At 41.7% G+C, this 25,238-nt stretch overlaps 1 protein-coding gene across 4 annotated transcripts in view; it reads left to right on the forward strand.

Annotated features, from left to right (window-relative positions):
* Window positions 1-25,238, forward strand: part of LOC149186835 (Polynucleotidyl transferase, ribonuclease H-like superfamily protein) — a 294,393-nt gene that overhangs the window by 250,600 nt on the left and 18,555 nt on the right. For all 4 annotated transcript variants that reach the window (XR_016255721.1, XM_089411161.1, XM_089411159.1 and 1 more), the window contains exon 7: window positions 2,550-2,636. Coding sequence is in view for 3 of the 4 variants with exons in the window: in XM_089411161.1 (XP_089267287.1) it covers window positions 2,550-2,636 (87 nt within the window). In the remaining variant the exon portion in view is untranslated. The remainder of the gene's footprint in view (window positions 1-2,549; window positions 2,637-25,238) is intronic.

Consider the following 25,238-nt stretch of genomic DNA (forward strand, 5'->3'; position numbering starts at 1 on the left):
GCAAAGTAGACTCGTTGTGATACGTGGTTTGGTAGCGTCAATGAGTTAAGATTCTATCCTAGACTCCAGTATCTTGGAAAAACAACAGAAGATTGATGGCGTGACAATGGCAATCCCCCTCATTGTTGAAACAAGGTATGACCTCTGCTTTGTGAGGCCTCTCACAAGGCCCACTAGATTTTGAGGCAACAAGGCCATCTAGAGCCTCTTTGTTCATGTATTTTTGGTTTAGAGATGTATTGCACTAAATGCTATTTTGGTTATATCCACTCTTCCTTCCTATATAAATGAGAACTTTTGCATATTTGTGTAGTATTGAAGTTTTGGATTCATATTGATGCACATGCATATACATGTTTTTCTTTAGAATTTGAATATTTTATGTATTTGTTTGTTGATAGTCTTTTTGGTCAATTTTTTTTCGATTCTGGTCTAGTTTTGGATTAATTCCTGATTTGGGGGGTTGATCAGTTCGATGACAAGTTCAGTTCTGAGAAGATTGGTTTATGCATTATAAGTTTCCCTATAGGGCTGAAACTTATCAAGACACATTGATATGTTATCTCCTTGAATTACTTAGAAGATTGTGCTGTTAGAGAGTGAAATATTGGATCTTTTCTGATGCTTTTCTATGCTATATTTCATAATATTCCCAAGTCTGAAATCCACACGGTAAAGATCTAGGAAACCTTTAGGAATAGTGGTGAAATTTCTGAACTTTGAATTTTCTGAAATTTCTACACAAGTGACCAGGATAGGCTTGTGAAAGCAACATGGACATTAGGGATTAGTGGTGAAGCTTATGATAGTTTCTGAAGGTCTTCTGCACAAGCTTGGTGTCTTAGCCTGTGGAAGATGATTTATTGCATCTTTAGGTGCTTGCTTGGTTGGGTAAGCAATTTATGTCTTCTTTCCTAAGTCTAACTTAGGGGAAGTACAATAATTAAAGTCAATTAATTATTGTGGACTATTAAGTCATTTTCTAAGGATAAATAATTTAATTATTTAAGTGACTTAGAAATGATCTCAACCATTGATCTCCAAGATCTTCTAGAAGGGAGATTAGGGTTAGGGATCTAGGCTTAATGAAGATTATGAAAATAAGCCTAAGGAAGAGGTGAAGGCACAAGAGAGGAGACACAACAAGAGAAAGTAATTTTCTCTAGTGCGAATGACTTAGTAGACTGAAATGCAAAGGAGGAAGACTACAAGAGGATTCAAGGGCGTATCCAAAAGGCCAAATTGCTAGAGATTGTAGGGCTGAGTTGCTGAAGAGAGAGGGAACTCTATTTGATTGGAGAAGCCGATTTGCCAGGCTGAAATTCTTGAGGCGCAATGGCTGCTCGAAGGGAAGGTGCGGGGTTGATTTGTTGGCAAATTGTTTGGCCGAAGTTCTCCAGGTCGAGTTCCTTTAGTGGGTGAATTCCTTGGGCTGAATTCATCTAGTAGGGGCCGAGTTACAGGTTCTAGTAAATGTATTTTTCCGTATAATTCTTTGTGGGCGGAAAACCCTGATTTTCCAGATTAATGAATGATGGAGAATTGTTGTCGGTATTTATCTGTTGCAATGTGTGATTGGTCTCTAGTCACGTAGTGACTCAAATCTTTTCCTGTAATGATACAAAGGAAGAGGGTGGACCCTCAATGCACGCTTCAGGAACACTTATAGAATGTGAAAAGGTTCCTTGTACCAGACCAATTATAGAATGGAAGAGGACACACCCTTTAATGAAAGAGTTCCATTTTTCATCAACTTGAAAGATTTATAACCCTACATATAAAAAAGAAAGTCTTAATTTATGTAGCTATAGACCTCAGCCATGTTCAACTTGACAATCACTGCTTGCTTATTTTCTCATAGCCACTATATGAAAGGACCCTTATGCAGTCATTATGTTTTATGTAATCACTTCTCAACAAAGCCCTTTCTTGCTTGCACATAAGTGAGGGATGTCAGGTGGCCTTGCTGTTTTAAATAACTGGCTTGCATATTATCAGTTTACTTTGCTTGGAGAAATCATTTAGTTAGATTGTAGAATTGCTGTTAATTGTCATCTTGCGCAGCTGCCTTTAAATTTTCACTGCTTTTGAAGTTTATTTATCTGGAGAGTTGGCCTACTTATACTGATTTTAAAAAGTGCATAAATTTTGAGTAATTCATTGGCTCATACCTTGGAAATATTTTGGACTACGGTAGATGATGCTCTTATGTGAGGCAAGTAAGAACTATTATTTGCAAAGTCTTTGGTGTTATTATTATGCTTTCCAAGTGTAAGCTCAACCAGTTATGAGGCAGACATGAGATCTCTGGCCTGAATTTGGGAAGGTTACGGATTTTACTCACTTCACCCCTCTGGGCCAAGGTGCTTGGAATTTAGGCATCAGGGGCTTACCCTAGTTAGCTTCAGCCAAAGGCGGTGAAGCCTTTGGGAGTTTCACGTGCCTAGTTACAAGGAAAAAAATGGAATAATGCTAATATCTTGTATGTAATTCTTAGTTTTTGACTCATGATCTGTATGTCCTAATGGTGAGATCGATTTTTTTTGTAGGTTATGGAATTTGTTAAGAAGTACACTTCGAATGCAGTACCTTCTCTAGCTGGCAATTCTGTTTATGTGGATTACATGTTCCTTAAGGTAAGATATGGATTAATATTTTGCTGCTAAAATTGACCATTAAATATTTTCCAGCATACAATTTGAACCATTTAGATTCATGAATGGCCTTGTTTTGTTTTGCTCCAAATTCTTGTTACATACATTTTTCATTGGACTTCATCATATTTTTAAATTAGGCAATACATAGTTATCCGTTAACTGCAGTTATAAATATTTTTCACTGCAATGATAAATAAGCCAACATGCAGAGCCTTCAGGGTTAACACATGTGGTCATGACCCGGGCCAGACATGAGATCTTTTTCCCATTTTTGGGGAAGTCATAGATTTGTCTCTCTTGATCCCTTTGGGGTTAGTCTTTGTAATCAGGGCCAAAGATCTACTCTGTTTACCATCCTTGGATCATGAAGAAGTACTCCGAGGGTTTTATGTAAGGTTTTTTCCTTGAAAAAGTAAACCAACATGCTTGGTTTAGCAATCCCTGGAATCCTGCTAATTTAACTCCACTGCCTTATTGAACTCGAAATTTCAAACATGGCTTTTTGTGCAATCATTGTTTTATCACCTAATAGAAGAATATCTTGATATTGCAATTGGGGGGATGGCATTTATCTCTTTGAGGAAAAAGTTTAGGCTTCAACTTCCAACGTCGATTTTCTATCTCTTGTCCATAGTTTGTTCTGAGGGCATGTTGTAGCCTCACATCAGTGTTTTGCTTATAATATGTTTGCACACAATGATGAGCACAGATCTTCCTGTTGATATTTGTAATTACACTTCATGATTTGAGTTTTTGGCTAGTGTTATCTGTGAATCCTGGAAAGATGTTTCCAGTTTCTAACACTTAAGGACCCTGAAAAAGGTTCCAGAAATGATTCTGGCACACCAGAAACTACGCTGGAGTAAACAGCTTCCAGTAGTGTCTACAAACATTTCAGGCATTTTCCTGACCACTGCTGGATATTGCCCATGGTTTCCGGTTTTTTCAGTGTTTTTTTTTGGTTATAACTTTAGAACAAAAATTGAATAACAAAACTGTGACAAAGGCTTGATTTTTGCCAAACAGTTACTGCAGAGGTCTGATTCTGTGTTGCAAGTGTTCATTTTTTGCATTGTAGAGGGTTCATTTTGAGTTATTGTTTCTGGTCCTAAGTTACAAATTTAATTGGGTGCTGAGTTGCGTTCTAACCAGTCTTTCCTGGGTACATGCCTGTTGCTTTTCTTGCAAAAGGTGATGGGAACACACATTTCCTATGTCCACAGGCATCCCCGACTTGTCAACAATGCCGTTTCATGTCTCCAGTTGCAGCAAACGGATTGGTTATCTTAATATCTTTTCTTTTAATTTATGCATAATAATTTAATAAGCTTACTCTGTAGCACAATAGATTATTATAGAATTTATAGTATATAAATATTAGAATGTTAATTATATTATATAAACTATACATTATAATCTATGTTGCATGGTATGGGGAAATGTGAACGTGGCCCCTTAAAAATCAGGAAATGGGGAAACATGATATATATATACTGAAACTTTGAAAGAAAATATTTAAGTTTTAAGTTTTAACATTATACTTTAGAGTACAGATACAGATTCATGAGTAAAGTTTTAAGTTTTAAGCATCAAGTGCCAAGGCCCAAGGCCCCATAAAATCATGGTACAACAAATACTTACATATCATCGAAATCATTGCTATATTGGGATCCTCATCATCAATATCTCCCACTAGTCATAAATGTAAGATCTAAAAAGCTTAATATGTCAAATCCATATTTTGTTTGAGTGATGGATGCACTTTTACTAGGGTCATGATAAAGGAGTTCAACAATCAATGCCACTAACAATAAGGTACACAGAGGGCTTGGAGCTCTTGATTAAATGCTAGTTCCATACCCTCGTACACAACAGAATCTAATGGGAACTTTGTAATCTCCTCAATCTTGAAATCTTAAGAACCGTTAAGTCTGCTCGATTTTGCGTAGGACCTACAATTCTACTTCTGCATATGAAATCCAATGAGGTTGGAAGTTGGAACTACTCTCAAACATCCTGAAACAATTAAGATTGTGTCTCTTGTTGAATTTGACAAATTTCTCTAAGAAAAGGTTGCCGGGTTTTTCCCCTAATTTGGTGTTTTCCCATGATTAATTGTCTCTCTTGTGTTTGGCTGTTTCTACTATCATTATTGTCTTACTGTTGATTATTTTTTTGTATAATTACTTAATGATGAATGTTGTATAAAATGAATTGGTTTAAGAATCATTGGAAGTAATTAGCAGTTAAGGAAATTATGAAAAATAAACATGGTAAAAGAGCAGCCTTGAAGAAACCCTAGATAGTATTCTATTAGAAGAAGGTTTGCCCAAAAGGTTAAGGAAAAATTTCTGGACAGAAGTCCTCATTCTCATCCAAAGTAAATGATGCTGAGATCCAAACTCTGTTTGATCAAAAATGGAGAAAGGCTAGTTACATATCAACCCTAGTTATAAATCTGCCCTAGTTATAGGAGGAAGAAGTTGATTGCAGGAAACCAAGAGTTATGTTCTTAGGACGCAGGAGTCCGAGGTTCGATCGCAGATAACTGAGGCTAGGCCTCAGTCTGAGTTGCAGAGGGCTGAAAGGCCTCAGGGATGACTTCGGGAGGGGCCGAAGGGCCTCAGGACTAGGCCACAGGCCTAGAACAGACTGAAGAAGGCCTTAGCTTATTTGAGAAAGGCCACGGGCAGAAACAAGGGGTCCGAGAAACCTTAGAACAGATTGATCAAGGCCGAAAAACTGAGCAGACTATGCTAAAGAACTAAAGGCCTCAAACTTTTTTTTAAATCAGGATCGAAATGCCTCAAAAGGCCAGCAATGGTGAATGTAAGTTTCCTATGAAAAATTTCTGGTTTAAAGAGGTTGTTCATTTGCTCTTATCATTGATTAAAGAACTAAGGCTTTAGCAGGTTTAAGTTCAATCAAGGTATGCTTTATCTACATATGAAGGTTGTTGATGATACTGGAGTTTTACCGAATTGAGACACCCTTGATTGACTGGTAATATGAACAAAACGCTAGTAGCAGGATTGATCCTAGGCAAAGGCTGAATGATATCCTCCGGGACAAAATTGTAACCTGTTTCAAGAATTATGCTCATACTGTTGGCTGAGATGTTGTGGCATGACAGATGGTTATTTTATTTGAAGCTCGAATCAAAGTTTTTTTTGAGCTATTGCAAATCTCTAGTTCAATGAAGTAACGGTTGATTTCAGTATGCCTTCTCCTTGAAGGATGTAAATTTATTCTTAATTATAACAACATCTTTCGGAAAAAATCACATAGGAGATAATCTCGCCGACGCGTTTCGAACTAGCCAGTGTGGTTCATCGTTAGGACAAGATGAGGATCAAAGAAGTCTAAATTCAAAAAATTTATTCTCTCAAGTTCATAATTCGTGCAGGATGTATCTTGATAGAATTGTGAACTGCTCCTTTAGTCAGATGAAGTTGAAAGGACTGTGTCAAAGTTTTAAATCTGTTGACTTACAAAAGATGTGCATAAAGTGATCCTTGAAGAAAACATTGTGTAAGCATTGAGGCCAGTTATGAAATTAATTGTAATATGATATGGATGTTGGAAGTGTTGATTTTTGGGTAGCATCGGATGTGCTTTAGCTCCGAAATTTTGTGGAGGGGCTAGAACACATAAGATCTTCAAGACTCAGAAATCGTTTGGAGAAATTCCACCCAAAGTGCATGTTATTCAAATAATTAATTATTTTTAATGGTGCCTAAGTTAAAACTTAGGAAATTAAAATAATTAAAGTGAATTAATGTAAATATGGATGAGAAGCTTCTAAGTGACGAGGATCAAGTCTAATTTAATCTTAGCTGTTGATTAGAGATTAGATCACGACGGTTGATTTCTCAATAGGAAAATTATAAAGGAAGGCTTGGGGTCAGTTGGAGAATACACACAAGGAGAGCAACACTTGAGCTAGATTGAAATTATGGGGCATGGTTTGCTAATAATTTCGGAGTGAGCTTCTAGTGCAGAGAGGGGCAGTTCGGCAATGGGACTTTCGTCCAAGACCGAGAATACATAGCAGAGAGGCAGTGCAACACTAGGGAGAGACAACATAACTCCAGGAGGGTGATGCAGAGACTGGAGGGCTGACACAGTCACTTAGAGGCAGCGTTGGGGTTTTTGTGAGGCAGATCAGGCAACAGTTCAACAGATCGATTTTTGAGCCAGGAAGGCTCATTGGGAGGGTGACACAACTCCTAGAGGAGGTGATACAGTTCCAACTCAGCGCTGGGAGCAACCATCGTTGCACAGCGCTGGGGACAACGGAGTCACCTGTGGGGTTTGTTCATCCAGTTGCTGGATTCGCCAAAATATCTGTCTCCAGATAGAGGTACTTTTGTCGGGTTTATTCTCTATTGGGTGAGCCATATTTGGCACCCTAGTTGTATTCAAAAATTTGCTTAATAATGAAACCCTCATATTTGTTGCAACGGTTTTCCCACATTGTGTTTTTCTGGGGACGTTTAGTCCAAAAATAAGTGTCCTTTGTGTGATTGTCTCCATTAATTTTCAGTACTTGATCTGTATATTGGTGTAGGCTGTAGTGTATTTGCATTAATATTTTCTGAATATTTCTGAAAATAACTTGTTAAATGAAGAACACAAGTAGGTAATGCAAATCAGTTTACTGCAGTAGGATTTCTGGTTTGTTAGATTAAAAAAATTTCACATGGTATCAGAGCATTGCAGATCAAGGAGGATTGAAGCCATCAATGAAAGGACAGAGGAAAAATCTGTGTGTCTTGAGCAACAACGTAGTTTCATGGCAAGAGAGCAGAAGAGGGGTGACGTAGTCACCAAGGGAGGCTCATGCAAACCCTACGTCAACCTAATTGGGTGACGTTGTTGCTGCAGAGGGCAACGCAGTGATTACTGGGCCAACGCAGAGACTGTTGAGTCTCTTTTTTCATGTTGCCGGGGCTAGAGGTGCAACACAAACTTCATCTGGAGTTGTTGGTGTGGTGTTGATTCTGCTAATGTAGAACAATACCTAGTGGGGCAGAAGCAAAGTAGAGAGAATAAGTTCCTCAGAAGATTTCTTGCCAAGAAATCTAGATCCAGTGCTGAGCAGCAACAAATAAAGATCAGAGGGGTGGTTCGACAGTGATTCGCAGAAGGATTTCCGTGAAGGAAATTAAAATTCAGAGGGAGCTTGTTCCTTAGAGGATTTCTGGCGCCAAAGAAATCAAGATCCCAGTTTTGTTGGGGTAGCAGTGAAAGAGGGAGAAGAGAACCAGTTTGACATTCATTTGAGCAGAGATGGCCGTTAATGGATTGAGGGATTAGGAGAGGTTGGATGGAGCATCCAACTTTGTCATCTGGAAGGCCAGGATCTTGGCAGTTTTAGATAAAAATCGCATCAAGGAGTATGCCTTGAAGACGATTGTTGTTCTGGTTGATGTTGATCCTCTCAAGAAGTATGAGGAGGCTCAGGCAAAAGCAAAGTGCATGATCTTGGACGGGGTCAAAGATCATGTGATCCCACATATTGCTGAGAAGGACACAACAAGGGAAATGTGGGAGGCCTTGACCACATTGTACAAGGGAACTTTCGTTCAGTGGAAGATGTTGCTTGAGAGTCGGCTGAGACAATTTTAGATGCAGAAGGGAGAAGAAATCGATCCCTTCTCAGGTTGCAAACGATCCATGACCAACTAACTTTCGTAGGGGCTACACCAGATCCTGAATTCATGGTCAGGACTGCCCTGAATGCAGTCACTGAAGACTGGGAAACCTTTGTCCAAAGCATCTTGGGTAGGGCTTCTCTTCCCAGTTGGGAGGAGATGTAGGCAGCCCTTCGACAGGAAGAGATCAAATGGTTGACCAAGGCTGGAAGCAACAACAAAGGGATCAGAGTCAAGAAGGAGGAAGAGGAGGATGTGGCTCTCGCATCAACAAGACAACAAGGGCAACAAAAGAGAAAGAAAAAGGACATATCCAAAGTCAGATGCTTTAGATGTGGAGAAGTGGGTCATTTCGCCACGTAGTGCCCTTGGAAGAAGGGCAAAGAAGAGAGGTTTGACTCAAAGGTTGCTCTAGCGCAAGCTAACAAGGAGGACGATGGGGATTGCGCCGTGAGTGCTCATGCACCTCTAGAGAAGAGGTGGGGCAATATTGAGTTGTAGTCGGGAGGACTACAGATAGGGCAGGATCCTTGAGGTGCCCAAACTCTTGGATCACATACGGCTACAGGAACTCTTAATGACAGTAGCAAAATGACAGGAGTCAGTTGGTGCAGGGGATGATGGAGCAATAGTGGCAGAGCTAGAGCGCCAAAGTCGGAAGCAGCGCAATGGAGTGTTGCAGCAGTGCAGAAGGCACAAAGTAGGTACAACAGTAGCGCAGTAGCATCAGAGGGTCAACACAGATTAGCAGCAGAGGTAGCTTCAACGTTAAGGGGCGTACATACTGACTAGCATGTCAGCTTTTGGGTGGCTTTTCAGTTGCTTACTTTTCAACAACTCAGTTGCAGTGCAACTGTTAGCAGTGGCAGTGTTATGGGTAGCATGATGCAGCATATTGAGAGGGAGTTGTAGTACAGATGCAACAGTGACAGTGACAGTGTCATGGGCGGCAGTACAATTGCAACAACGCAGTGGATGAAGGGTAGCAGGCCAAGCATCAACAACGCAGAGGATCGATGTCATGGATCAGTGTGATACTTTTGCTGGGAAGTATTGCTAGAGCACATTCCTCGCTAAGAGGGAGTGTTGATTTTTGGGTAGCATCGGATGTGCTCTAGCTCCAAAATTTTGTGGAGGGGCTAGAACACATGAGATCTCCAAGACCCATAAATCGTTTGGAGAAATTCCACCCGGAGTGCATGTTATTCAAATAATTAATTATTTTTAATGGTGTCTAAGTTAAAACTTAGGAAATTAAAATAATTAAAGTGAATTAATGTAAATATGGGTGAGAAGATTCTAAGTGACGAGGATCAAGTCTAATTTAATCTTAGCCGTTGATTAGAGATTAGATCACGACTGTTGATTTCTCAATAGGAAAAGTATAAAGGAAGGCTTGGGGTCAGTTGGAGAACTCATAATACACACAGGGAGAGCAGCACTTGAGCTAGATCAAAATTTTGGGGCGTGGTTTGCTGAGAATTTCGAAGTGAGCTTCTAGTGCAGAGAGGGGCAGTTTGGCAGTGGGACTTTCGTCCAAGGCCGAGAATACATAGTAGAGAGGCAGTGTAACACCAGAGAGAGACAACGCAACTCCAAGAGGGTGACGCAGAGGATGGAGGGTTGACGCAATCACTTAGAGGCAATGTTGGGGTTTCTGCGAGGCAGATCGGGCAGCAGTTCAGCAGATCGATTTCTGAGCCAAGAAGGCTCACTGGGAGGGTGATGCAGCTCCTAGAGGAGGTGACACAGTTCCAATGCATAGCTGGGAGCAGCCATCGCTGCACAACATTGGGGACAATGCAGTCACCTTTGGGGTTTGTTCATTCAGTTGCTGGATCCGCCAAATTATTTGTCTCCAGATAGAGGTACTTTTGCTGGGTTTATTCTCTGTTGGGTGAGCCGGATTTGGCACCCTAGTTGTATTCAAAAATCTGCTTAATAATAAAACCATCATATCTGCTTGCACCGGTTTTCCCACACTGGGTTTTTCCGGGGACGTTTAGTCCAAAAATAAGTGTGTCGTTTGTGTGATTGTATCATTATTTTTTAGTACTTGATTTGTGTATTGGCGTAGGCTGCAGCTTGCAGTGTATTTGCATTAATATTTTCTGAATATTTCTGAAAATAACTTGGTGAAATGAAGAACACAAGTAGGTAATGCAAATCAGTTTACTGCAGTAGGATTTCTGGTTTGTTAGATTCATAAATTTTCACATGAAGCTGAAAAAGCAACTTCACCTACTTGGGCAAAACAAACTCAGTGATAAGATTCACAAGTGATAAATGTAGTACTTGAGCAATTATTAGATACACCTACTGTTCTGTAGCATGTAAGCCATCTTGGTATTGGAAGAAGCTATGACATCACCATAAGCCTTGAATTTGGATCATGCTAAGACTAAGGGAGATGGACCAAGTATGTGGAGAATATTCACCTTCCTAGAGTATGATCATTGATGTGGGTTGAAATTTGTGTCCTGTGTAGGACATTTCGTTTGATATGCATTCTTTAGACTGCTGCCTTGAAGTTGTAGAGATCTAAATCTCTAATGCCATATACTTTACATTACAGTGGAAATATTTTGTATGACTGAATAAGGGTTCTTTGTATTGACTAAGATATGGTGCCATTACTTACTTATATGGCAGAACTTTAGAAATATGGTAATCAAAGGATACATCATTGATTGATACACCAAGGAAGTTCCTCTCTGAGCCAGAGGGAGTTAAGAAGGACATTGGAATGAACATGCACAAGCAGTATTCTCATTTATTACTAATATTGAAACGTATAAGGCTGCCTGAGCCAAGAGGAAAAATTGTTGCCATAATAATCCTTGAGGAAGTTATTCAACCTTTGAGAAGCTTGGCTATTAACACTGCTAAATCTGAAGCAGACCTTTTGAGGTCTCTTGTTAAGGCAGAATGCACTTTGGGTACACTTGTTTCAAGTGTCATGAAATGTTTAGGCATTTTGACGATTTGAATTTAAAGACGAAGTTGTTTTGTTATGATCATATACAGGGGCTGAGTTCAGTTTTTCAGACAGAAGTCTTCTTGAGAATAACTGAAGTTGTCCTTGTAAAGGATAAATTATTGCTATTGCTATAATGTTTTTGAAAGCTGACTTGGTTTGGAATGAAACAATATTCAGCTGAGAATGCATAGTTGCAATACTATTCTTACAAATTAAATTGAAAAATTTCTGAAGTTGTGAGCTTGTGAAGAAATTCCATAATTCATTGCTACAAGAAGCAGTAACTCGATATGCTGAGGGTCTGCTATATTTTCTGACGAAGACATCTCACTTTGAAGATGATGGATGTTGAAGATCTGTAAACATGACTTATAGTACTAGAGGCAGAGTACAAGCCCTACAAAGGCTATTATTAATCCTGATATACTTGCCTCAACTGATGGAACATCCTAGATTGATTAATGACATGATGGATTTCATCACATATGCCGAGGCATGAAAGTTCTATAGAAAAATTTGGCTCTGGCGTAGCCCTCCCAGTTTCAGTTTTCTTTGCATATGGTTTAATGCCCACAGCCCCACATCATCATGCTGATATATATAAACTTATTGCAAATTTTAAACTAAGCATTAACATGACTACCTCCACTTTTGTTTCACTTTTCAGCTGATAGGAAATCAGAGACGGATTCACATGAGTTTTGAGACACTTATTTTAAACTTTTGTCAAACATAGATCCTGGAAAAACCCACAAGGGGAAAACCAGTTTGAAGGAGATTTTATTTGCTTCTAATTATCAGAGAAATTTACACAGCATTAAATATAAACTCAGAGTTAATTATCTCTTTTTGCACTGTCTCGATTTCTGGGCCACTGTCTGACATGGACTGCTCTGACATTCATTCCACTGACAACACTTGAATCCCATGAAAATTGAGCCACAATTCCAGCAATCTCTGCCTGAAAAATGTGTGCCACTGACAACCTGTTTCAAAAATCATGCTGTCATGCTCAGTCTTCTACCTGGGAATGCATGCAGGTTACCTCCTAAAAATGAGGGCCTGTTCTCCTCAAATATCGACCTGGCTCAGCCTTAAAAGAGTCGCTGAAATCCTCCTTGAAATTAGCGCTGAAGTCTGCCCTCACTACCTCATATTTCAGGCCTGATAAACAACCCTCGCAGCCTCGTTTTTTGAGCTGGAATCTCTTCCTGCAAATTTTGGGAATGTGTGCCTTCTTTCCAGCCTGAAATTTGGGTCCTGTCTTGAAATTTGAGCTACTATAGATCTGTTTCTCCACAGCGAATGGCTATCACAGCCTCCCTCTCCTTTACCTTGCTGTTCTCTTCTCCTCCACAAATGCACATGAAGAATAATGAGCTCATTTAGCCCTTTTCCCTTTTTAGTCTCTAATAATGATGAAAGAACCCTAAACCTTTGATCTATGGCTGAGATTAGATCTCAGCTCTCAGATGAGATCGATGGTGGAGATCTAATCTTCACATGACCCCCTTTTTCATGTCCCCCCTTCATTAAGAGCTTCCCTAGTCACTTTAATGTTTTTTTGTTCCTTTTACCTTATTCCACATAGTCACTTCAAAAACATAAAGTGACTTTAATAATATAAACTTTAAAGTACATAGTACTAAAGTACCTCATAAAGTGACTTCTAAGTCACATGGCTTTAATAATTAATAAAGTCACTTACTAAAAAGGTGTTTTCATGTGTTTTCCTAAGCAAAGGGCAAAAGCACTAGGAAACACCTCCTTGGTACCTTTTCTCAACACTCCCTCTTACCAAGAAAGGTGTTTCTCACCACTCTCAACTTGTCTCTAAGATATACATGCTTTCCCCTTGGTAATGAAATGGTGAGAATGTCTGCAACCTGCTCCTCAGTGGATATGTACTCAAGATTCACTGCTCCTCTCTGAACCCAATACCGGATGAAGTGGTACTTGATCTCTATGTTCTTTGATCGGTCATGAAACACTGGATTCTCCGTGAGTTTAATGCAACTGTGATTATTGCAACATATTGTAGTCGGTCTCAGACTCTGACCAAATAAGCCACAACAACTTGCAAAGCCAAATAGCCTTGCAACTGGCCTAATTGGATGCATTGTATTTAGCCTCTGGAGAACTCAATGCCATCGATCTTTGTTTCTTGCTAAACCATGACACAATTGCCGAACCCGACTTGAAACAACATTCGGAAGTACTCTTCTGGTCACTAGCACTGCCAGTCCAATCTTAGTCTGTACAACCTATCAACCTGACTCCATCCCCTTGTATATAGTTTAGTCCTTAGTACACTGTGCCTTGTAGGTACCATAATACATGTTTCGCAGCCACCCAGTGCACCCTCTTGGGATCTATCATAAATTGACTCAATGTGTTGACTGTAGAACAAATATTTGGCCTAATGTTGGCCAGATACATCAACGAACCAATCAATTGACAATACATAGCGAGCTTCACCAACTCAGAATTTGAAGCATGCAACTTCTATCAGTTGGTGATCATCAAAGTAGCCATAGGCCTGCAATCCCCCATACAAAATCTCCTCAATATGTCCCCTGAATATCTGCCTTGGCCCATGAAAATATGCCCATCCTCCTGCCAAACCTCCAACCCCAAAAAGTAATGCATCAGTTCCATAACGGTCATGTCATTATGAGGCAAGGTCCCGTTTGTAGTGTTGAATGAGTCTCTCCTCTCCCGTATTAAACAAATCATCCACACATATAGAAGCAGAATGAGTGGATCCTCACCAACCATAATGAAATATAGGTTTAGATCTGCATCACTCTTCTAGAAACCCATCTACTGCAAGTAAGCATCAATCCTCTCATACCATGCTCTCGGTGCCTGCTTCAGTTCATATAAGGCTTTCTTAAGCCTACACACATGAGACTCTCTCCCATGCATCTGAAAGCCCTGTGGCTGCTCAATGTAAACTTCCTCTTATATGACCCCATTGAGAAGGCATGCTTTACATTCATTTGGTGAATCTTCCAACCCATCTCTACTGCTATGGAGATCACTACTCTAATAGAGGTATAACGAGCAACTGGGGTGAAGGTCTCCTCATAATCAACTCCCTCTACTTGTGAGAATCCCCATGCCATAAATCTCGCTTTGAACTTCTCAACGCTGCCATCCGTAACAGGTTTTATCTTGTAGAGCCACCTGGAAATCACTATTGACTTTCCCTCAAGTCTCAACACTATCTTCCATACATCATTATTCATGATGGAGGCATACTCCTCCACCATGGCATCTCTCCAAATATACTGACTCGTAGCCTCCATGAAGCTAGTTGGCTCAGTCTCCACAACATCTGCCACATATCCACCCCACATCTCTTGTGGTCTGCTCTTCTTCACTGGCCACTTGGGTTTCTACATTGACTCTTGTGCTTTCTGCAGGGTCTCACGAATCCATGTTGGCTTCCTCTTCCCTGAAGTAGCCTCCAAAACTGGTATGGGAAAGTCCTCCCCTGGAGCCTCTCCTCCTTATGAGTATGCCCTTCTTGTGGTCTATGGTGAACCTGTACTCTGAGATCCTGTGCCCGCTAATCCTGAACTTTGTGACCTTGTCACCCTAGTGATCCTCTTGACCCTAGTGTACCGCCTGAAGATCCTAATACCTGTGGTGTGGCCCCCTACTGAAGAACTAGCTGCTCTACTTGATCATCATCCATGGACCTCCTCAAGGCCCTCTCCTCAAATCTCACATCCCTTCTCAGGACAACTTTCCTCTGTGCAAGAATGTTATACGTTGTAGGCCTTGGAAGTCTCACTGTAACCCACAAGAATACCCTTCTCTGTGGTGGGTTCCAGCTATGTCCTCTTTTCCTTAGGGACATGCAAATATGCAAGGCACCCAAAAATCTTGATTTGCCCAATCTCAGGCTTCTTCCCAGTAAAACCCCTCCTTAGGAGTCTTACTCCCAAAGACTATGTGGACTTACGTTCTGCAAGTACATTGTGTTGATTTTTGGGTAGCATCGAATGTGCTCTAGCTTCGAAATTTTGTGGAGAGGCTAGAACACATGAGATCTCCAAGACCCAGAAATCGTTTGGTGAAATTCCACCAGGATTGTATTTTATTAAAATAATTAATACTTTAATGGGGTTCTTAAGTCTAAACTTAGGAAAATTAAAATATTAATGGGTATTAATGAAAATATGGCTGAGAAGCTTCTAAGAGACAAGGATCAAGTCTAATTTAATCTTTTAGCCGTTGATTAGAAATTAGATCACGGTCGTTGATTTCTCAACATAAAAAGTATAAAGGAAGGTTTGGGGTCAGTTGGAGAACACGCGCAGAGAGAGCAACACTTCAGCTGGATCGAAATTCTGGGGCGTGGTTTGCTGAGAATTTCAGAGTAAGCTTCTAGTGTAGAGGGGTAGTTCGGCAAGGGACTTCCTTCCAAGGCCGAGAATACATAGCAGAGAGGCAACGCAACACCAGGGAGAGACAATGCAACTCCGAAATGTTGATTTGTGGTAGCATCGGATGTGCTCTAGCCATGAAATTTGGTGGAGAGGCTAAGGCACATAAGATCTCCAAGACCTAGAAATGGTTTGGGCAGATTCTACCCGGTTTAGGAGATATTAAAATAATTAATATTTTTAATGGAGTTCCTAAGTCTAAACTTAGGAAAATAAAATATTAATGGGTATTAATATAAAACTGGTTTAGAAGGTTCTAAAAGACATGGATCAAGCCAAATCTAATCTTAGTCGTTGATTAGAGATGTAATCTCGACCGTTGAAGGACCAATAGGAAAAGTATAAGAGGAGGCTTGAGGGTCAGTTGGAGAATACACTAGAGTGATCAGTCATTTGATTTACTAGAGCGGGGTTGCTAAGTAAAGTTGAATCAATAATCAGCAGCGAGGGGCAGTGAGTACTAGACAAAGAGGTAGAGATAGTGCCAAGAGACCAACATAGAGGCAAAGAGGTAGACGCAGAAGCCAGAGCAGGCCACACAGAGCCCAACAGAGACAACGTAGAGGCAAGAGGGCCTGCGTCATCCACGCAGAGGGTAGCAAGAGTGATGCAGAGGGTCTCAGAGGCTGCGCAGTGCCTCAGAGGGCTGACGCAGAGGGTTCTGAGGCTGACGTAGAGCTAGGGGGGCTGACGCAATGGTTTAGTGTTGCTGGAGAGGGTTTTGTGGGCAGATTTTCTGAATATATGCTTCCGAATAGAGAGGTATTATTGCCGGTTATTTTTCTCTGTCGGGTGAGCCAGTTTGGCACCTAGTTGTACTCAAGGATACATTGCATAATAATATAACCCTCAAAATTGCTGCACCGATTTTCCCACATTGGGTTTTTCCGGGGATGAGTTGTCCAAAAATAACGGTGTCAATTGTGTGTTTGCTATTTCTTTCAGCTGTTGATCTGTAGATGGTTGAGACTGTATTGTGTTTATTTCGATGTTTATATGTTTAAATAACTTGTTGGTAATTAACAAGTAGGAGAAATAAATCAGAAGAATACAGATAAAATTTCTAACGGATAGACTTAGAAATTTCAACATGGTATCAAAGCGTGGTTGCAGATCACAGGAGAGCTGAAGGCACCAACTGAAGCAGAGAATTTGCAGCAGAAACAACTGTCCCGACTGACAAAAACTGTGCCTAGTAGAAAGCAGGGGAGAAGGGTTGATGCAGAGGGACTGCGTCATCAGTCCAGGCGAGAAAGAGGCCAACACAGAGGCTGGGGAGGGCAAAAATGGTTCATGCAAAGCCATGCAGAGACCAGAAGGGTTGACGAGTTGGCTGGGGAAGCATAAGCCAATGTTGGGATTGCGCAGAGCCTAAAGGCTCAGTCCTTTGGTTGTTGGGGCTTAGGAAGTTGTGGGCAGTTTGCGAGGAGTGAAGCTGGTGGGGTGTTGCTATTGAGACAAAAAATACCTAACGGGGCAAAACCAAGGTAGAGAGAGTCGCTATGGAGGCGGATTTCTAGCCAAGGAATCCAGATCAGTGTTGAAGATGCATAGGAGATCAGAGAGGTGCGACTCGACGGTTGGTAGGAGGATTTCCAGAAGGGAAATCGAGACTGAGAGGGAGTCTAGCAGAGAACTTCCAGACATGAAGTAGCGACTCAGAGGGAGTGGAAGAGAGAACTTCCAGAGAGAAGTAGAGGCTCGGAGGAGTCAAAAAGAAGAGTAGAGAGATGGCCATGAGTGAGCTAAGGGATGAAGACAAGCTAGACAGGGCATCCAACTTTATGGTCTGAAAGGCTAGGATCCTGTCCATTCTAGATAGACATCGCATCAAGGCCTTCGCCCTGAAAACAGTGGCGATCCCAATTGACCCGACCGATACTGAGAAGTATGAGGAGGCAATGGCCAAGGCGAAATGTATCATCCTTGATGGGGTCAATGATCATGTCGTCCAACATATTGCCAAGAAGGAGACGGCAAAGGAAATGTGGGACACCTTGAAAATGTTGTACCAACATAGTTCCGTGCGGAAAAAGATGTTACTTGAGAATCAACTGCGGTCATACCAGATGCAGAAGGGGGAGCAGATAGATCACTTCTTTGGTCGGTTGAAGGAGATCCAGGACCAACTGACTTCCATGGGGGCCATGCCAGATCAGGAGATGTTGGTGAAGACCGCTCTAAACGCAGTCTTCGAGGAGTGGGAGACATTTGTCCAGAGCATTCTGGGCAGGGAAAATCTTCCAGATTGGGAAGAATTGTGGGCGACTCTTCGTCAAGAAGAGATCAGACGGCGAAGCAAGATGGGAAGTAGCAGCAAAGTTGTCCAGATCAAGAAGAGAGAGGAAGAGGATGCTGCTCTGGCATCTGCGGGAAAGCAAGAGAAGAGGAAGAAAAAGGACCTCTCCAAGGTCAACTGCTTCAAATGTGGGGAACTAAGTCATTATGCGAACCAGTGTCCAAGGAAGAAGACTAAGGGAGAGGCATCTGACTCCAAGGCAGTGCCAGGGAAGGCGGAGAAGGAGGTAGAGGAGGATGACGATTGTGCCATGAGTGCTCATGTACCTCTAGAGAAGAGGTGGGGAGACATCATTCTGTAGTTAGGAGGACTACAGGTGATGAGGGGCAAGATCCTTGAGGTACCCAACCTCTTGGATTATACCTTGCTACGGGAGCCCCGAAGAGCGAGTAGCAGGACTGGCAAATGTGGGTAGAGACGGATGCAGATGAAGCGGCGGAGAATGCTATAGTCCAGGAGTCCCTGGGCAGCGTGAGGCTAGCAGGCTGCAGCAGTGCAAGAAGCATGGAGAGTGTTGTAACAGTGCAGGATGGCACAAAGAGGTTTGCAGCAGTGCGAGATGCAGGGAGTTGTTGTAGCAGCGCAGAGGCAGTAGAGGGAGCACTTGATAGCGGCAGAGAGAGCTTCAACATCGGGAGTGTTTCTAGCCTGACAAGGATGTCAGTAGTTGGGTGGATCAATTACTTACTTCTTAGTAACTGAGTTGCAGTGCAGTAGCAGTTAGCAGTAGCACGATGCAGCATGATGAGAGGGGGTTGCAGTGCAGATGCAGTGTTGGGAGAAAGGACCAGCAACAACACAGATGTAGAGGGAGCTGTCGTACGAATGCAACAGTGGCAGTGACAGGGCCATGGGCAGTAGTACAGGATGTAACAGTGCAGAGGATGTTGGGCGGAGAGGCCTAGCATCAACACAGGTACTGGTGCCATATAATCAGAGTGATGCTCAGTGTGGAGTATTACTAGAGCACAGTCTTCATTAAGATGGAGTGTTGATTTGTGGTAGCATCGATTGTACTCTAGCCATGAAAATTGGTAGAGAGGCTAAGGCACATAAGATCTCCAAGACCCAGAAATCGTTTGGGCAGATTCTACCCGGTTTAAGAAATATTAAAATAATTAATATTTTTAATGGAGTTCCTAAGTCTAAACTCAAGAAAAATAAAATATTAATGGGTATTAGTATAAAACTATGTTAGAAGGTTCTAAAAGACATGGATCAAGCCAAATCTAATCTTAGCCGCTGATTAGAGATGTAATCTCGACCGCTGAAGGACCAACAGGAAAAGTATAAGAGGAGGCTTGAAGGTCAGTTGGAGAATACACCAGAGTGATCAGTCATTCGATTTACTAGAGCGAGGTTGTTAATTAAAGTCAAATCAGTGATCAACAACGAGGGGTAGTGAGTACTGGACAGAGAGGCAAAGATAGTGCCGAGAGACCAACACAGAGGCAAAGAGGTAGACACAGAAGCCAGAGTAGGCCATGCAACGCCCAACAGAGACAACACAGAAGCTAGAGGGCTTGTGTCATCCACGTAGAGGGCGGCAGGAGTGACGCAGAGGGCTGACGAAGAGGGTTTTGAGGCTGACGTAGAGGCTAGTAGGGTTGACGCAATGCTTCAGTGTTGTTGGAGAGGGTTTCGTGGGGTGGATTTTTTGAATATCTGCTTCCGGATAGAGAGGTATTATTGCCAGTTATTTTTCTCTGTCAGGTGAGCCAATTTGGCACCCATTTGTACTCAAGGATATACTGCATAATAATATAACCCTCAGAATTGCTGCACTGGTTTTTCCGCATTGGGTTTTTCTGGGGACTAGTTGTCCAAAAATAACAGTGTCACTTCTGTGTTTGCTATTTCTTTAAGCTGTTGATCTGTAGATGGTTGAGACTGTATTGTGTTTATTTCGATGTTTATATGTTTAAATAACTTGTTGGTAATTAACAAGTAGGAGAAATAAACCAGAAGACTACAGATAAAATTTCTAACGGATAGACTTAGAAATTCCAACAAAGAAGGGTGATGCAGTCACGCAGAGGCAGTGTTGGGGTTTTTGTGAGCCAGACTGGGCATCAATTCAGCAGATTGATTTCTGAGGTGGGAAGGCTCATCGGGAGGGTGTCACAATTCCTAGAGGAGGTGACATAGTTCTAACGCAAAGTTGGGAGCAGCCATCGTTGCACAACACTGGGGACAACGCAGTCACCTGTGGGGTTTGTTCATCTAGTTGTTGGATCCGCCAAAATATTTGTCTCCAGATAGAGGTATTTTTGCCGTGTTTATTCTCTGTTGGTTGAGCCGGATTTGGCACCCTAGTTGAATTCAGAAATCTACATAATAATAAAACCCTCATATCTGCTGCAACGGTTTTCCCACACTGGGTTTTTCGAAGGACGTTTAGTCCAAAAATAAATGTGTCCTTTGTGTGGTTGTCTCATTTATTTTTCAGTGCTTGATCTGTATATTGGTGTAGGGTGCAATGTATTTGCATTAATATTTTCTGAATAATTCTAAAAATAACTTGTTAAATGAAGAACACAAGTAGGTAATGCAAATCAGTTTACTGCAGTAGGATTTCTGATTTATTATATTCAAAATTTTTCACATGGTATCAAAGCGATTGCAGATCAAGGAACACTGAAGCCATCGGCGAAAGGACAGAGGAAAATCTATATGTGAAGACAGTTGACCCGAGAGACAACGTAGTTTTTGGCCGAGAGAGCAAAGGTGGGGTGACACAATCACCAAGGGAGGCTCACACAGAGCCTGCGTAAGCCTAATTGGGTGACGTTGTTGCTGCAGAGGGCATTGCAGTAGTTACTGAGCTAGTGCAGAGACTGTTGAGTCTCGTTTTTCCGGTTGCCGTCATTAGAGGTGCAGCGCAGATTTCATCTGGAGTTGCTAGTGGGGTGTTGATTCTGTTGGTGCAGAACAACACCTAGTGGGGTAGAATTAAAGTAGAGGGAATTAGTTTGTTAGAAGATTTCTTGCCAAGAAATCTAGATCCAATGTTAAGCAATAGCAAAGAGAGATCAGAGAGGGGTGGCTCGACAGTGTTTGGCAGAAGGATTTTCGTGAAGGAAATCGAAATTTAGAAAGAGCTTGTTCCTTGGAGGATTTCTAGCGCGAAAGAAATCTAGATCCGAGTTTTCTGGGGCAACAACGAAAGAACCAGTTTGACATTCATTTGAGCAGAGATGATCGTTAACGGACAGAGGGATTAGGACAGGTTGGATGGAGCATCCAACTTCGTCATCTGGAAGGCCAGGATCCTAGCAGTTTTGGAGAAAAAATGCATCAAGGATTATGCCTTGAGGACGGTTGCTGTTTTAGTTGATGCTGATCCTCTCAAGAAGTACGAGGAGGCTCAGGGAAAAGCAAAGTGCATGATCTTGGACGGGGTCAAGGATCATGTGATCCCACCTAAGTTGCACGAAACGCGGAAACGGAAACGAGTTTCCGAAACGGGAAGCGAAACGAAACGCGACCTCCCCAAATTTTGGAAACGGGGAAACGCGAATATATATATATATATATATATATATATATATATATATATATATATTAGGAATTTAAGAAATATGTGCAATCATAAAGCATATATGATACATTCTAATTTATTACGTTATGATAAAATTGTCAATTGTCAATGCATAGACTATAAGTATCTAAATTTACATCACATTTACTCATGAATAATCACATAATGGAAATAGAAATATCCAAAATCAGCCACGAGAAATTTCTAATTTTTTGTCTCGTGGTTGATTGGGAGTCTCCTCCTACATAGTCGAATGACCTTAGTGCTCTTGATTAAATACAAGTTTCATACCCTAGTACCCTACATTCTCTTGATTATTGGGAGTTTCCCCTGCATAGAGGGCTTTGTTCTCTCGATTAAATACAAGTTCCATACCCTAGTACATGATAAAATCCAATGGAAACATTGAAATCCCCCCAATCCTGAAATCCTGAAAAACAGATAAGTCTGCTGGATTTTGAGTAAGATCTAAAATTCTACTTTCTCCATATGAAATCCAATGACGGCGAAACCACTCTCAAACATCCTGAGTCATTTCATGGTAATGTTAAAAATTTAAGTAAAAGGATGAAAATGAAAAATAAAGGAGAATATCACTTTTACTTTAAGAATTTAACATTACCATGAACTGCATATCAACACTAGGGCAAACAAATGTAAGAGATCTACATTAGAAAAAAAAAAATTAAAAAACAAATGTTTTTTTGGGGGAAACGTGGCCCGTACGGCCTGGAAACGCGTTTCCGGCCGTACGGCCACGTTTCCGTTTCGGGAAACGTGGCCGTACGGCCGGAAACGCGTTTCCAGGCCGTACGGTACGGGGAAACGCGTTTCGTTTCGTTTCCCCTGGAGAAACGCCCCCTAGGGCCACGTTTCCTGCAACTTAGGATCCCACATATTGCTGAGAAGGACACAACAAGGGAAATGTGGGAGGGCTTGACCACATTGTACGAGGGAACTTCCCTTTAGCAGAAGATGTTACTTGAGAGTCAGCTGAGACAGTTCAAATGCAGAAGGGAGGAGAAATCGATCCCTTCCTTCTTAGGTTGAAAAGGATCCGTGACCAGCTAACTTTCGTAGGGGCTACACCAAATCTTGAATTTATGGTTAGGACTGCCTTGAATGCAATCACTGAAGACTGGGAAACCTCTGCCCAAAGTACCTTGGGCAAGGCTTCTCTTCCCAGTTGGGAGGAGATGTGGGCAGCTCTTCGACAGGAAGAGATTAGACGATTGACCAAGGCGGTAAGCAGCAGCAAAGGGGTCAGAATCAAGAAGGAGGAAGAGGAGGATGTGGCTCTCGCGTTAGTGGGACATCAAGGGCAACATAAACGAAAGAAGGACATATCCAAAGCCAGATGCTTCAAATATGGAGAAATGGGTCATTTTGCCACACAATGCCCTCAGGGGAAGAAGGGCAAAAAGAGAAGTCTGACTCAAAGGCTACTCCAGCGCAAGCTGACAAAGAGGACGATGATGATTGCGTGATGACTTCTCATGCACCTCTAGAGAAGAGGTGGGGCGATAGTCGGGAGGACTACATAGAGGGCAGGATCCTTGAGGTTCCCAGACTCTTGGATCACATACGACTATGGGAGCCCTTAATGACAGTAGCAGAATGACGAGAGTCAGTTGGTGCGAGGGATGATGATGCAACGGTGGCAGAGCTAAAGTGCCAAAGTCTGAAGCAACGTAGTAGAGTGTTGCAGCAGTGTAGAAGGCACATAGCAAATACAACAACAACGCAGTAGCATCAACGGGTTAGCACAGATTAGCAGAAGATGTAGCTTTAGCATCAAGGAGCATCCAGACTGACCAACATGTCAACTTTTGGGTGGATTTTCAGTTGCTTACTTTTTAGCAACTGAGTTGCACTGCAGCAGTTAGCAGTGGCAGTACTATGGGCAGCATGATGCAGTGTATTGAGAGGGAGTTGTAGTATAGATGCAACAGTGACAGTGGCAGTGTCATGGGCAGCAATACAGAATGCAGCAACGCAGTGGATGAAGGGCAATAGGCTAAGCATCAGCAATGCAGAGGACCGATGTCGTGGATCAATGTGATACTTATATTGGGAGGTATTGTTAGAGCACATTCCTTGCTAAGAGGGAGTGTTGATTTTTGGGTAACATCGAATGTGCTCTAGCTTTGAAATTTTGTGGAGAGGCTGAAACACACGAGATCTCCAAGACCCAGAAATCGTTTGGTGAAATTCCACCCGGATTGTATTTTATTAAAATAATTAATATTTTTAATGGGCTCCTAAGTCTAAACTTAGGAAAATTAAAATATTAATGGGTATTAATGAAAATATGGGTGAGAAGCTTCTAAGAGACAAGTATCAAGTCTAATTTAATATTAGCCATTGATTAGAGATTAGATCACGACTGTTTATTTCTCAACAAGAAAAGTATAAAGGAAGGCTTGGGGTTAGTTGGAGAACACACACCGAGAGAGCAACACTTGAGCTAGATCGAAATTATGGGGCGTGGTTTTCTGAGTATTTTGGAATACGATTCTAGTGCAGAGAGGGGCAGTTCGGCAGAGGGACATCCATCCAAGGCCGAGAATACATAAGAAGGGAGGCAGCGCAACACTAGGGAGAGACAGTGCCTCTCCTGAAGGGTGACACAAAGGTTGGAGGGCTAACATAATCATGCAGGGGCAACGCTGTGTTTTTCTGTGAGGCAGCCTGGGCATCAATTTAGCAGACCGACTTTTGAGCCAGGAAGGCTCACAGAAAAGGTGACACAGCTCCTAGAGGAGGTGACGCAGTTCCAGCGCAAAGCTGGGAGCAACCATCGGTGCACAGCATTGGGGACAATGCAGTCACTTGTGGCATTTGTTCATCCAGTTGCTAAATCTGCCAAAATATCTGTCTCCTGATTGAGGTACTTATGTCGGGTTTATTCTCTGTCGGATGAGCCGGATTTGGCACCCTAATTGTATTCATAAATCTGCATAATAATAAAACCCTCATATCGGCTGCACCGGTTTTCACACACTAGGTTTTTCCGAGGATTTTTAGTCCAAAAATAAGTGTGTCCTTTATGTGGTTGTCTCGTTTATTTTTCAGTACTTGATCTTTATATTGGTGTAGGCTGCAATGTATTTGCATTAATGTTTTTATGAATAATTCTGAAAATAACTTTTTAAATGAAGAACACAAGTAGGTAATGCAAATCAGTTTACTGTAGTAGGATCTTTGATTTATTAGATTCAGAAATTTTCACACACTAAAGTGTTACATGCCTCAGCCCATAAAAGAGAGGTAGCCTCTAATCATGCATCGTAGCTCTCGTTGCACCCACTATGGCCCTGTTCTTCCTCTCCACCACCCCATTCATCTGGGGTTACAAGGCACTATGTACTCCCTCTTGATACCCGCACTCATACATAACTCCATCTCATTGGAGGTATACTCGCCCCCATTGTCTGTCCTCAAGACCTTGATCTTCTTCCTTGCTTGGTTCTCCACAAGAGCCTTAAACTCTTGGAACCTCTTGAAGACTTGATCCTTGGTCTTCATAAAGAAAATCCAAGTCTTCCTGGAGTAATCATCAATGAAAGTAACATAGTACTCAAATCCTCTCAATAATACGTGAGACATAGGACCACACACATCGGAGTGTATCAAATCCAAGATAC

This window comes from Pinus tabuliformis, chromosome 3_1 (assembly GCF_031772625.1).
Source record: "Pinus tabuliformis cultivar Carrire ecotype Pingquan chromosome 3_1, CPIR1, whole genome shotgun sequence".
In the NCBI taxonomy this organism is placed as follows: Eukaryota; Viridiplantae; Streptophyta; class Pinopsida; order Pinales; family Pinaceae; genus Pinus; species Pinus tabuliformis.